This window comes from Morchella sextelata (genome assembly GCF_020137385.1).
Source record: "Morchella sextelata strain SCLS chromosome Unknown scls_2, whole genome shotgun sequence".
Lineage (NCBI taxonomy): Eukaryota > Fungi > Ascomycota > Pezizomycetes > Pezizales > Morchellaceae > Morchella > Morchella sextelata.
Window position 1 is genome coordinate 3,355,850 of NW_025408617.1, and position 13,940 is coordinate 3,369,789.

The following is a 13,940-nucleotide window of genomic DNA, read 5'->3' on the forward strand; positions in this document are numbered from 1 at the left end:
TTTTTCTTCTTTTTCTTTTTCTTTTTTTTTTTTTGACCAATGGCTGGTGATTAACTGCGGTCCCGAGAGGGGGCGGTGGAAAGACTACGGCACACTGTAATTATATTCCGAGTCACTATTCCTATAATTCAAAGAAAGCCGATTTATCGCGCATGGTGTCGGGCTCTCTATATATACATATACATGTATACAGTGTTTTATGAATGTTCTTGATCGAGTATTTAATGTCAGCTTCTTCCTACCATAGGATTCAGAGATTTAAAGTATGTACATATATTGATTCGATAGACCAGGTATTGGGATTAATTTATGGCGATTTTCCAAAAGACAGTTCTCTTGACATGGTGACAATGATAATTTTGAAGGCAGTCAAAAAAGGCAATACTAGGGATTAGGGCTCAGAGATGCTTTAACCCTAACCCTAGTAACCCTCTCCTAATTCAACATCGGCCAGTCAGATGGATACATGTAAGTACTCATTGCAATGATAACCGGTGACTTTGTGAAATTATATTCAGTTGAAGTAGCACCTCCTATATGAGTAGTGAAGCCGAACTCGAGCCGTTTAAGATACATTGAACTGTTTCTCGATGTTGCGATGATCTAATTATTATACGTAACTCTAGCATTTATCTTTGTACTAGGCCGGCGGACTATTGATCTCCTACATAATCTCTAGAGTTAATGTCATAAGTTATGAAATTTTCTTCAAAAGCTGAGGCCGAATATAGGATTTCGTTCCGAAGTCACACTATGGCCGCCCATATGCCTATAGCTATCAGGAGATGGGCTTTCCACAATATATATCATCGTATTTAAACACTCGAAGTCATTGCTCCATATTAGATAATAGCTCTTTTCTGACAGCGTTGCGCTCACGCCACCATTGCCTGTCATAGCCGGGGGAACTTCCGATTTCGGGCCGTACCGTATGTGTCCCTTGTTGGCCACCAGCCAGGAAAAAAAACTCTCGGACGCCCAGAAATCCAGAAAATTCTACCCACCCGCCAGCCAGGTGAAACGAATCGTACCGGGTCGGAGAATTTTGATCTAGGATTCGATGCAGGTACAAATCGATCTTTTAGCCACCTAAGAAATGCAGAGCGCTAATTGGTTGGCTTAAGGTGGTCATAACTAATATTGACTTCAACCCTTATATATACTCAAACTCAATATTTTCCCAACGCAAGCGTCTAATCAAGGACAGGATAGGAGGGAGGAATAATTATCAAGATTGCTGGGAGATATGTCAGTATAACCTAAGTGAGAATCCTCGTGATCGAATAATCAGCTTATCTATTATCAGGAAGGGTGTTTCTGGCTTATTGTATGTCCAGTATCCATTATAACTCAGAGTGAAGCTCGAGTACGTATACAGCTAAGAGACCAGGCAGAATCCTCAAACGATCCCCATAGGTCTAGGGTTTCCGAAAGAAAGCTCGCCCAAAGTCGTAAGAGCTCCTAGTCTATATAGCTATCACAGATACGTATACATGCCTGCATTCTTCACGATCACTCCATATGGCTATATGTATTCAACGTTCGACCACACGTAATTGCGATTGGCTCTATTATTGTAATATCCTAGAAAGACGGATATGAAATCAAATACGCTTAGAAGATTATTGTTCAATTTCGGTGTTGCCGCACTATTGCTATGGGATTCTGTCATTTTTCACGTAACTGCGCAGCACTATTAACAGTATCTAGGTATTTTAATCCCCCCTTTGGGTACTAAATTCTCAAGTACATGTATGGGAGCGGAGATTGCCCCTCATCGCGTATAGTAAGCTTAAGATAATAGGCTATCCTTCATCTGGAAGCTCGCACGACAAACGCACAAAAGATAAGAAACAGGAAAATAAATCATCAATCACGCCCCAAACCGTCGACCCGCCAAATAAACACCAAACTCAAAGCCCATACATTTGTATATTTCCTATCAATTCTATTCGTTTATGCCTGTTTAATGTCAGTTGTAGATCAATACCTCCATGTACTAAATTGAGGGAAGCTCACGTTGCAATCTAGGACATATCTTCCGACAATCTTTCCTTCCTCCATAAGCTTGAAGATCTCAGGCAACTCACTCAACTTCGCAGTCTTGAATGGGGCATTGATGAGTCCTCTCTTAAAGAAGTCAATCGCTTCCTGTGTGTCGAGACGGTTGCCAACGTAAGACCCCTTGATTGTGATCATTCTAACCACAGTCGGGAAGACCTCTGCACTGATTCTCGCCTTTGCCGGAAGGCCAACACAAACCACCGTACCACGGCTACGACAATACTCAGTTGCCTGCTGGAATGGCTTCTCACTCACAGCAAGCAGAATAACAGCATGAGCTCCAAGCCCGCCGGTAAGGTCCTTGACTGTGGCGACAACATCCTGTTTTGTGAAGTCGACAAAGTCCTCTGCGCCGAGCTTGTTAAGGCACATATCCTTCTTTTCGTCGCCGCCATCGATGGCGAGGACACGGAAGCCCATAGCTTTGGCATACTGGCAGGCAAGGGATCCAAGTCCACCACCGGCACCAGTAATAGCCACAGTGTTACCTGAGCGGGCACCGGATTCTTTGAGTGCTTTATAGACCTGGTAGAGTTAGCCTATGACAATCTCACCACGAGATGTCTGATGACTTACAGTGATACCGGCACAAAGGACAGGGGCAATGGCATCAAGTTTAACTTCCTTGGGGATACGGGCTACATGAGCAGCCTTGCCAATGCAGTATTGTTGAAATGTACCATCGACGGTGTACCCGGATAGTAATGCCTGTCCACAGAGGGGCTCGTCGGAGGCCATGCCTATTTTTAATTGCGTGTTAGGAATCAAATCTTGGTGGATAATAACCTTTTCGAAATTTCTGGCACTTACAGAAGTCACAAGCCCCACAGCTACCATTGAGCCACTTGATACCAGCGTGATCACCAACCTTAATATCATTGACGAGCTCTCCGACTGCGACGACAACTCCAGCACCTGTTTTACATTAGTTGGCACTAGTGCCGACTACTAAGAGCTATAGACTAGGTAAAGACAAACCTTCGTGACCACCAACAAGAGGCAACTTCGCTGCCAATGGCCAATCGCCCTTCCATGCCTATTCGTAGATATCTATCAGTATTCTTCTGCAGGTGGGCAATGATGTTTGATGTGCCTTACGTGAAGATCGGTATGGCAAACACCGGTGTATTTGATGTTTACTAAAACTTCATCAGGACCTGGCTTGGGGACAGGAATCTGCTTGTATTCGATGGGGCCATTGTTCTTCTCGAACACTTGAGCCCATTGCATCGCTGGGATTTGTCCGGCCATTGTTGATAGTATTGATTGATTTGGGAGTTAAGTTTGGGAAAGAATTGAAATTGAAAGGGGATAGTAGTAGTAGATTCGGTGGAGGTCTACAAGCTGAGGGGCTTAAGAACTGAGAGAGTAACGAGTAGGAAGAAGTAACTTCTTTATAAACTATAAGGGGATCTATTTCATGTGGCCTGTCGTTCCTAAGTGAAAGCTCCTGATGCTACAGATTGCACCTGTTAGAGTACGTATACTCCTGGGTCCATCTCTGCCGCTATTTCTTAGTAACAATGACGCACTGCAGTCTGTTTCTGGAGGGGCATCTGCGGCGTGGGGTGATCAACCGCATATGGCGGTAGCATATAATCCCTAACTCGACCAATCACAACCCGCATAAAACCTCTAATAATTGACTAGACACAGCATCGATAGATGCTCTCGCTCGAGTGGCGAGACAACATAAGCCCTACGGAGGCTTTTGACGGTGTATCACCTGTACTCTCACCTGTAATCTCTGCACCTCAGACAAGCATTCTCACTGCTCGCGATCTCGGATTTTCTGCGTGCCGGGTCATGGGTGGCTCTTATTGTAGTACCAGCCCACGGTCCAAAGGGTCGGCGAACAGGAGAGACAGCATAACGTTGATCATACGAGTTAACATCCGATTTACTACCGAGGACGAGAGGAAGTTTAGAGCTGCAACTGCCTTCGTAAACAACTTCAAAAGTCAAGCTCCTTGGAGAAGTGCTACGGCTTCAAAGCCGACGTCAGAGACTGCGGGGAAGCTCAAAGGTGGTGGAACAAAGAGCTGCTGGTGTGTCCCGTTTGGGGAGTTTACTAATCTCAGCCTCATCTAAAAACCCTTACCCTGGATTGAGTCAAGTCAACTTCTCGTATGGTTGACAGGCTTGGCAGCCGCTCTCTGTGCCGTCTGATATTATTACAAGTAGAGACTCATGTAATTAGAGCTTTCCGCTTTTTTTACCTCTCATTCGATCATGTCTTTAGGTCTCCCGTTTCTTTATCGTAATTCTGAAATCATTGTGCTGTGAGACGACGGAGACAACCGTAGGGAGAAATCCCTCCTACTCTACATGGCAAAGACTAGGGGATAGGAACCCCTGCTTGCATCTCGATAAACCCATTTCCGTTAATAGCGCCCGCATATTATTCTACCAAGAGTTTAGTCTTTAAAAACAGATGCATCGAGTTTTCCAACCTGGAACTAGAGATACGGACGAGCGCCAATCCGTAATAGGCATCCTTCGATTTCACAACTCTCATGCATCATAGATTGCAGTGCAACCAGCCTTCCCTCTGGGTTTGCACAGGGCAACCAGCTTGCATGGATGAGTGCTTAACCTTATTCCTCCATGGAGTCTGAATCGTACGATATGTGCATGGCCTACATACTCTGAAGGAGAACCTTCCTTGTCGGAAACTCTTTTACAACGGGTTGTTCTCTGTGACGGGGTATGCGCACAGTTATGTGGAATTTATCCTCTATGCCAAAACACTGTGTGTTTCATGGAGCCTGGTTACACACATGCCAATTGAGAACTTTGACATCACGATGTGAAAACTTTACCTCAGGGGGAAACTCGGGCAAGCGAGTTTGTGTGAACTGCAGTGTGAAAAGGTTCAGACTTTGATGATACAGATAACGACTCATACCGACTCATATTCCTGATGAAAAGTCCTGTTCTATGAGATTTGGCGTTTGAGTCTTTGTACAATAATGGCTTTTGTTATGAAATGTTTTTTCCTCCCCCTTTTTGATCTTACTTACTTCTTTCTGTCTATTCCCTCTAGTTCTAATTCTCATCATCATCCACGTTTTACACTTCTATCTTTGAACGTTTCTTTTCTGTCGACGAAGTCGTCAACTTTCATTCCTTTATCACTATCAACCTCTGGCGCGTGCGCTTTACGTTCCACTTCTGACTAAAGCCCGGGCTACATACCAATTTTAATGTTCGTTGTTAAATCTATTTCCATACGTATTACGTATGCCTTTGAGCTTAACTGCGCACACTAACTAAGCATCTAGACATTTACACCTCCAGGAGAGGATCTGTTTATTAATTCATCTATTGTGCATCTATCCATTCCTGACACGTCAATCTGTCCTATGAGAATTTTCAATTTCCTCGCTGCAGTACTGCAGCTAGTAGCAGTGGCAGTACGGGCGGCAGAAACAGACCAATCAAAAGCGAACAATAGAATATTGTTAGAACGAGGACAGCCACAGACTGATAGTAATGGTGCGGCGGCGATTGTGGTAACGGTGGTACAGACAGAGAAAGTTCAAGTGCATGTTACTGAGTGAGTAAACCCCGAGGTTGAGTTGAGTTGGTTGTTGACTGTTATAGGACATTACATGCCACTGATGTTTCGACTAAGGTTATACACGTTACTGAACAAATACAGGTGCATGTTACTGAGTGAGTACTCTCAATGCTTTGGAAGTTAACCCAACTAACTATAATCTTTTAGGACATTGCATGTTACAGATGTCTCAACAGAAGTTATGCACGTTACCGAGTAAGTATATTTTTATTATCTTCTATTAATGCATGCAATCATTCTACTATTGGAGAAAAACGAAAGTCTAACCATCGAAACACGAAACAGAACACAGCCTATAACGGAGACACAGCATGTAACAATCCACAATACCGTAAATAACCCAGACAAGCAATTATAACATACCCACACATCCACTAATCACGATAAAATAGGTTATTGAAACCCTTCCACCAGTTCATGTGACCGTAACAGAATCTGCTACCGAAACACTTTTGGTTAGTTTCATTTGACCCCTGTCGCATAAAAAGCAAAGATAAGGGGATTATTAACTTGAAACGTGGGGTTGGTTGGGTAGCATACTATTGAGGTGGCTGTTCCGGTTGAGAAACTTGTCACCCAGACGGATTTGAAGACTATTGAAGTAAAGGTGACGGAGACAGCGGTGAAGACGAAGACAGAAGTGCAGGTTTCTCACATCGTGCAGACGGAGATTTTGACGCAAGAGAAGACGGCGACGGAGACCGCGACGGAGACCGCGACGGAGGTGGTTAATAGGATTGAGACGAAGCTGGCTACGGAGACTAAGCTTGCTACGGAGACGAAGGTGATTGAAAGTCTTAAGACGGAGACGGCGACACAGGTTATTCATAGTGTTGCTACAGAGACGAAGCTAGCTACGGAGACTAAGCTTGCTACGAAGACGAAAGTGGTTGAGAGTGTGTCTACAGAGACGGCAACGCAGGTTATTCATAGTGTTGCGATAGAGACCCAGATTTCTACTGCGACAGAATTGGCGACAGAAACTCAGGTTCAGATCATTCATAGCATTGCCACGGAGACAAAGTTGGCGACTGAGACGAAAGTTGTTAACAGCATTGCAACAGAGACCGTTCACAGCACTGCCACGGTCGACAGAGTATCGACTGAGGTTATTCAAAGTATCGCTACTGAGACTAAGTTAGCTACCGAAACTCAGATTATTCACAGCATAGCCACAGAAACAAGGCTGGCAACTGAAACTAAGGTAGTTAACAGTGTTACTACTGAGACCGTCCATAGCATCGCGACAGCCACTGCTATCGCTACAGTGGATAAGATCTTGACCGAAACAGCGACAAAAGTCATTCACAGTATCGCAACTGAGACAAAACTTGCAACGGAAACTCAGGTCTTGAGTACTGTCCTGACCGAAACTGTGGCCAGCGTCGCGACCGTAAGCTCTTACTTTCACTTCATGAATTATCACTCGCTAACAAATCCGTCTCCACCAGGAAACACTCATCACCACGGAAACCCAGTCGGCCGCAGAGTTTTCAACAATTTATAAGGTTATTAGTCTCACCACAACTGTATGCCCGACACCAACTGGCGGAGCTACGCACACCGTTATAGTCGGAGGCGACGCGGGTCTTATCTACACACCCTCAGAAATCATTGCTGAGGTCGGTGACGTCGTCAGTTTCGTCTTCATGAAACAGAATCACACAGTGACTCAATCAACCTTTGGTACTCCATGTAACAAATTGGCAATTGACGCAGCCGATTCTGGCTTCCTGAGTAACATCAACAACACAGTCGTTCCTGCGCCCACTTGGAACTACACTGTTACTTCGAAAGACCCCACATGGTGGTATTGTGCACAAACTACCCACTGTGGAAGGGGGATGGTATTTGCCATAAATCCCACCTGTGAAAAGACGTTCAAGGCATTTCAAGATGCCGCTATCACCCTAAACGGAACACTAAGTTCCCCTCCTGCTGCTGCAAGCTCAACCTCGGCCGTCGCCGCCGCCGCGACCCATAATATAATTGTTGGCGGGGAGACAGGCCTTGTTTATACCCCTTCGGAGATTATTGCTGCGGTCGGCGATGTAGTACACTTCGTATTCATGAAGCAGAATCATACAGTTACTCAGTCCACCTTTGGCGCTCCATGCAATAAGATATCCGCGGAGGGAATCGACTCAGGTTTTATGAGTAATATTAATGACACCATTACTCCTGCGCCAACATTTGATTACACAGTTACAGCTACTGAGCCGACTTGGTGGTATTGTGCACAAACTACCCACTGTGGGAAGGGAATGGTATTTGCCATTAACCCAACTGCCGAGAAAACATTCAAGGCATTCCAAGACGCCGCCATCGCACTGAACGGAACCGCCGCTACTACTACAACAGCAGCAGCAACAGAATTAGTCACCACTACAGCCGCTGTAGTAACAGGTACTGCCGTTCCTGGTGCGGCGTGCGCTTGCCAGTGTTTATGCCCGGCGGCTGCTTTCAAGGTCGCCGAAGCCATCAATCCTCCAGGTCTCCCAGCAATACCCACACAGGTAGAGTCTACGATGGCAACTGTAGTCAGAACCGGTTTTATCAGTGCTATTGCTCCGACGTCAATCCTTATTGCGGACCCGGTGTCGTCTATTGCGGAGAGTTTGGTCTTGGATACGAGCGTATTAACAGCCGCCGAGATTACTACCGCCGTAATAGCAACTACAACAGCCTTAGAATCCTCATTAGATCTTACAGTTCCTCTAGCAGCAGCAACAACAGCAGAATTTATTGCGATTAATTTTAGCACTGTGTCCCTGGGGGATCTGCAAACGGAGTGGACGGGGAAGATCGGACCGACACCGGCTTAACTAGCTGATACCGTAATTTTGGATTTCCTTTCGTTACATATGATGAGTGTAATATGTGTTATTTTATCTTTAATTATTTAGTTTTATGTTATTTATTACGGTGTGTCTGGTTAGAAAGGGAGTGTAGGAAGGGTTCATAGGCAAGAACCTCTACATTATTTCTTTAGGGATAAGGGCATGTAGCTGGCCTGCAGAATGAAAAGAAGAAAGAAGAGAAAATGAATAATTTCTCAGGAATTCTCCCTAATCTTGGAGTCACCGCCGAATAAATCCCTTCGTACCTTTTGGGTTTGGTAGGAAGGGGTACAATCAGCGAGTTAACAACAACAATCGATAGGGAAGGGGAAACAGGAGAGACGCCCCCACTAACCCCCCACTAACCCCACTCACCGAGTGATCATTCATGAATAACCTGCTCCTTCACCAATCCACTCCAAGCCTCCGCGGTGAGAAAATCCTAGCCACCATTTAGCCCGAGTCCCTCCACGGTACAATTTGCAACCGATTAAAACACTTCATCTGAGACAGAAAGATAAGAAAACTTCGAACAAAAACACGGGCTGGCTCAACTAGCGTAAGAACCCTAACCCAATGGCTTGGTAGGGGTTCATGAGCCGTACTTTATGCAATGCAATGTTAGTTTTAAACTACATGTGCATCGATATTTAACCAGGAATGTGTTTTTCAGGGGTTGGAGAAAAAAAAAGAGCCGTAGTGCATAATGGGGCGGTAATGTTTCAAAAGTACACCTCAGGAGATCTTTTGATTGGGTCACCACAAACGAGCAGAACTCTTATGAACAGATAGTCAAACCTCTCCATACAGGCCTCTGTGGCTTGATTGCAATTAACCACCGGTCAAGTACCGTCAACCATTAAAGCTTAGAAACACTGCAACGATACAATTCCCTGCCGTAACAACTCCCGCATACTCAATATAATTATTTCGACCGTGAGCTGGCTTCTGTTGGGAATTGGCTACGTACAGCCACTTGGGACTCGAAGAAACTGCTGGCGGTGTTGATATTCTCGACGCAATGGTTGGCAAGGCTGGCAAGGGCAAGGAAGCTAACTCATCGATGCGCTATTGAGGGATTGGAGGGCAAGCTTTCGCCCTACTACTCATCGGCTAGTTTCCGAGCGTAGGAGGCGTCATCTTCCATCTTAATGAGTATATGATTGATACTCACTGGAGGGCCGGGCGCTACATGTAACTATGCCACCTGCAGTAAAGGGTGTAGAGGTAAGCGGGGTTTAAACTCCTGGGGTTCATTCAATCAATTTTCCCATAGAAATCCCACCATGTGGGTAAGTAAATTTGAATTATGACTCGGTGGGGGGTCAAAACCCAGCCACCGTACATCTGCAATTAAGCGTTACTCTTCCATCCAGTTTAACGACGGTACACCACTCCACTAACGAGGCTTGTTATTTAAGTGTTTTTGGTCCAAAGAAGATGTATTAACTTGGCAATTTGTCAGGGCCAGACATTCCAGTGACAATGATAATCCCTCAAAAGGGAGAATTCAATACAGCTACTCCGCCTTATACCGAATCTAGTGAGTAAGCACAACGAATATGGAATGATTCCGACCATAGAAGTACGTAAACCGTAATGATGGATTTTATTGGGGCATAAACCCTCGAATCAATCTTTCTTGCCACAAAAATCGCTACCACTCTAGCAGACAATTATCAAGCAATCACGTTTGAGAAAACCCCTTCTCACGTGCCCTTCTAGAAACAAGGATCATGCGCCGGAAGCATCCGGGGGGGGCATTTTTCGGGGGAGGGGGGGGGAACAATCTCCCGTCCGATGCTCATTCTCATTGCCACTTTTCCGCGGGGAGGAAGAGCATCCCCAATCACGGCATATCACTCGTCAATATGTCCTGAGCCAATGATATTATCGTCCACATTTTTCTCCCGCCCCATGTACTATACTTCCCGTGGATACATTAGTGAAAATCGAAACACGACCACGACTGTAGTGGAAGGTTCTTCACTGACTTCTATTTCTCCGATTGCATGTAAGATTTGCATATACATGGTTTGTACCGCGCGTGCTGGAGTACGTTTGTTCCACTGCATAAGCCCCCAGCTGAATGGATGCCGTGGCCAAACACTCAGTTTTAACATTACACGTGAGCATATACTTCGTAAAGTCAGCCCCACGGTATTTAGTTTCCTGTATACTTCAATATATCTGAGTCATATGTATTGCGGTATTATTTCTATTTTCTTTTTTTTTTATGACGTTCGCAAAGAAAAGATTTTATGACGTCATTGCCGTTGGAATATTTGACGAGATTCATCCCATCTGATATATTAGCTAGAAAATTTATCGGTTATTATGTACATATGTATTTATGTCTAGGATATGGGCGCGTACCGGGATTACTTAACGCTCTGTATGTTCAGGTCTCACTTCGGGTCTGCAAATCATAATCTCTCACTCGGATGTTTCCCGGGAGATGCCGCAATCACGGCTTAGCTGACCCTGGTCCAAACCGGGATGTGCACCTCAGGCGACAGCTACGTCATCCCGGATTCGTGCATGGGCTATTTTCTGAAATTGGTAATGATTGCACAACCATTAATTGTTTCCTTGAAGCGAAGAGAGCTCGTCGACTATTGAGGCGTTTACACAGGCAGAAATAAGAAACACCACTCAAGTAGTCGCCATACTAGAATAAAGCGCTCAGACGGATGGTCAAATGCATGCATGGGCAGTACACAAAACCAGGTTTAGAAAAACTTGAAAATACTGGTAAGAACTTGCAGTTGGTCGGGTATCTTATCTCTCATTCAGCCCTTCTATTGGCTCACTCTCACAACCCCCAAGCAAGACATTCTAGAAAGGAAATAGAAAGAATGTGCGATCAATCCTGGCCTTCAAACATGTACCGAGCAGATTCCAAACAACCATATAGAACAATAGCAAGAAAGAAAGAAAAAAAAAATGTCCCGAATACAGCTAGTTGCTCTTCGCATTGAAGAAGGTCCTCAACTCGGATAGCTTAAGGGATTGGGGGGATAAGAGAGTTCTTTCTCTTGACGTTCACACCTGCATGGATACCTCTCCTGATACGCTTCATGGTCAAGGCGGCAATCAGAGCAGCGCCAACACCACTTCCATCTTCAGAAGGAACAATCTGGATAGGATCTTTCCTCACAGATTTGTCCCAGCCGAAGATTTCACGAAGGGCATGTGCTCCTCGTTGCTGGAAGTTAGGGTACTTGTTGAACACAGAGCCATCAGCACCGACGTGGCAAGACTTGATATCCTTCATCTTGCAAATAGCTCCAACACCACAGGCAGATAGACGCGCGGCGCGGGTGCCGATCAACTCAGCAAGACGGCGGATAAGCTTGCGCTCGGGTTCCGTTGGGGCGATCTTGAGCTTCTTCTCGAAGAGCGCATGGGTCTCCATCAGATTTTCCCATGGATCACTATCGCCTCTCATTAGAGGATTACTCGTGTATGATTGGCAGGAATTTAGACTTACCTTTCAATCTCAGCCAGGAAAGACGCATCGAGGGAATATTCCACCTGCAATGCGCTGATATCTTGATCTTTGAAAAGACTAACATCCGGGTTGGCATACAAGTCAACGAGAACCAAACGGAAGATCTCGCCCAAGTAAAGACCTGCGACCATCTTCTCGAAGGTTTGCTGCCCAGGGCGAGGAGAGTGCTTGTCGATATGGATGTCATAGGTAGTGCGAGGAAGCACGCGGTGCTCGTTGTCGAACGCACCCCATTCACAGTTGATGGCAATAGGAAGGGTAGGGTCAAGGTTCATGTGTGCAAGTTTGGGAATACAACCGACCTCCTCCATGTAAGCAGCATTGCATCCTGTTCCAAAGATGCACCCAATCTTTGTAGTGTTGTCGGTGTAGGCAGATGCGATCAAAGTTCCGGTAGTATCGTTCACCAAAGCGGTAATTTTGATGGGAACACCCTGAAAGAGCTTAGGTTAGTATCTAGATTAACTCATTCTGTACCATGATCACCTGCCTTTCTCTCCAAAGCTGCTTCAAACATCGGCACGACGTCATGGCCTTCAACGCCTTCGATATCAAAACCCTTTGTCCAACGTTGCAAGATACCATGATCAATAGCGTTTTGTGTACATGGATACGAGAAAGTGAAACCGAGATGCAGCTCCTTGAGCTCGCTGATATCCTGGCCCTCGTGATTGGCAATCAAAAATTGCTTGACACACTCTGCGATATAGTCGAACAGCTGTTCACCAGTACCGTTCTTGATCTCTTCGGGCAGGCGGTACTTGGATTGGTAGATGTCATACTGCCCCTTCTCTTCGGGTAGCTCAACCTCACATACTCGAAGATTTGTTCCACCCATATCAAGAGCAAGGTAGGTTCCTGTTTCGTCTCCAGTGGGGTATCCAATAACCCATGTAGGGTTCATGGGCTGTATGAAGGCACAGGAACGAATTAGTTTCCATTGGGTGTTTGTAACGCTGCAGGGTGATGAATGAAACGTGGGCTATGCAGATGCCTTACAATTGTTGAGCCCTCCTTTGCCAAACCTGGAAGACAACTATTAACAGATGATTCACAGCGCCTCAAGATGCGGGGAATCATCACCTTTTTTGAGCTCTTCCACAAAGACATCGACAATCTCATGAAGCTTAGGAGTATCAATGGTAAAGATTTTCTCCAGCTCCTTGATGTGGTCCATCAGATCCTTGGGCACATCGTGCATAGAGCCTGCTCGATGGAATGGTCATCAGTGATTGCTCTAAAGATCTCTGAGGATCTCTTTTTTATTTCTTTTTTCTTTAAGGGGAGCGAGCATTCAATTCACGATCTAATTATTGGCTCCGTTTACAAGGGGGATGTTTATAAAGTAAGATAACAGATACGAACCTTTACGGCTGGGGGGTTTTCTCGAGGTGTTGAGATACATGATGCTCTAGGCGACGGAGTTAAGCAGACTGGGGGGAAATATTGTGATGTGAGCGGCGGCAAAGTCAGAACTCGTAAGAATTCGACCTTTGACGATGATGAAGGACAGAAGAATGGATGGAGGGGAGAGGCGGAGGGGAAAGAAGTGGAGAGAATGGGGGATAGCCGTTCGTGGAACTGACTGACAGGATTTGAGGAGGGGTCGTTGCCGCAGCTTGGAGGGGTTGTTTACTGCTTGTTGGTGGGGCACACCACCGTCACCTCATACAATTCCAATCTGGGCGAACTTCTGCAAAACATTTACTTGGAAGCACTCAGTACATGTAGGCGGCGTTTTTTTTCCTGCGACTTTTTTCTCTCATAATCGCATGGTGTAATCACTCAGGGAGGGATTTCTATTTGTTGTTTCTTTGGAACATGGTCGGCAGTCTCTGCAACTCCTCCTGCTTCCAGGGTGAATTGTAAAAAAAGCGGGAGCAGTACGGGACGAGAGCGGGAGAATTACAATGTCTTGAGGGTGTTTACCACTTGTGGA

At 45.5% G+C, this 13,940-nt stretch overlaps 3 protein-coding genes across 3 annotated transcripts; 1 reads left to right on the forward strand and 2 right to left on the reverse strand.

The window, feature by feature from the left end:
• Positions 1-1,956: 1,956 nt before the first annotated feature.
• H6S33_006131 (uncharacterized protein) lies at positions 1,957-3,315 on the reverse strand (the record flags this gene model as incomplete). The annotated part of the gene is made up of 6 exons (XM_044837553.1): positions 1,957-1,962; positions 2,020-2,589; positions 2,641-2,804; positions 2,875-2,979; positions 3,043-3,100; positions 3,163-3,315. The coding sequence occupies 6 exons, from the start codon at positions 3,313-3,315 to the stop codon at positions 1,957-1,959; spliced, it is 1,056 nt and encodes a 351-aa protein (XP_044699440.1).
• Positions 3,316-5,429: 2,114 nt separating this feature from the next.
• Positions 5,430-8,472, forward strand: H6S33_006132 (uncharacterized protein; the record flags this gene model as incomplete). Its single annotated transcript, XM_044837554.1, has 7 exons — positions 5,430-5,623; positions 5,671-5,742; positions 5,795-5,842; positions 5,933-5,978; positions 6,040-6,102; positions 6,183-7,040; positions 7,099-8,472. 7 exons carry the CDS (start codon positions 5,430-5,432, stop codon positions 8,470-8,472), a joined length of 2,655 nt encoding a protein of 884 aa, XP_044699441.1.
• Positions 8,473-11,491: 3,019 nt separating this feature from the next.
• Positions 11,492-13,406, reverse strand: H6S33_006133 (uncharacterized protein; the record flags this gene model as incomplete). The annotated part of the gene is made up of 6 exons (XM_044837555.1): positions 11,492-11,924; positions 11,981-12,435; positions 12,492-12,908; positions 13,001-13,026; positions 13,085-13,207; positions 13,367-13,406. The coding sequence occupies 6 exons, from the start codon at positions 13,404-13,406 to the stop codon at positions 11,492-11,494; spliced, it is 1,494 nt and encodes a 497-aa protein (XP_044699442.1).
• Between the last annotated feature and the right edge of the window lie 534 nt (positions 13,407-13,940).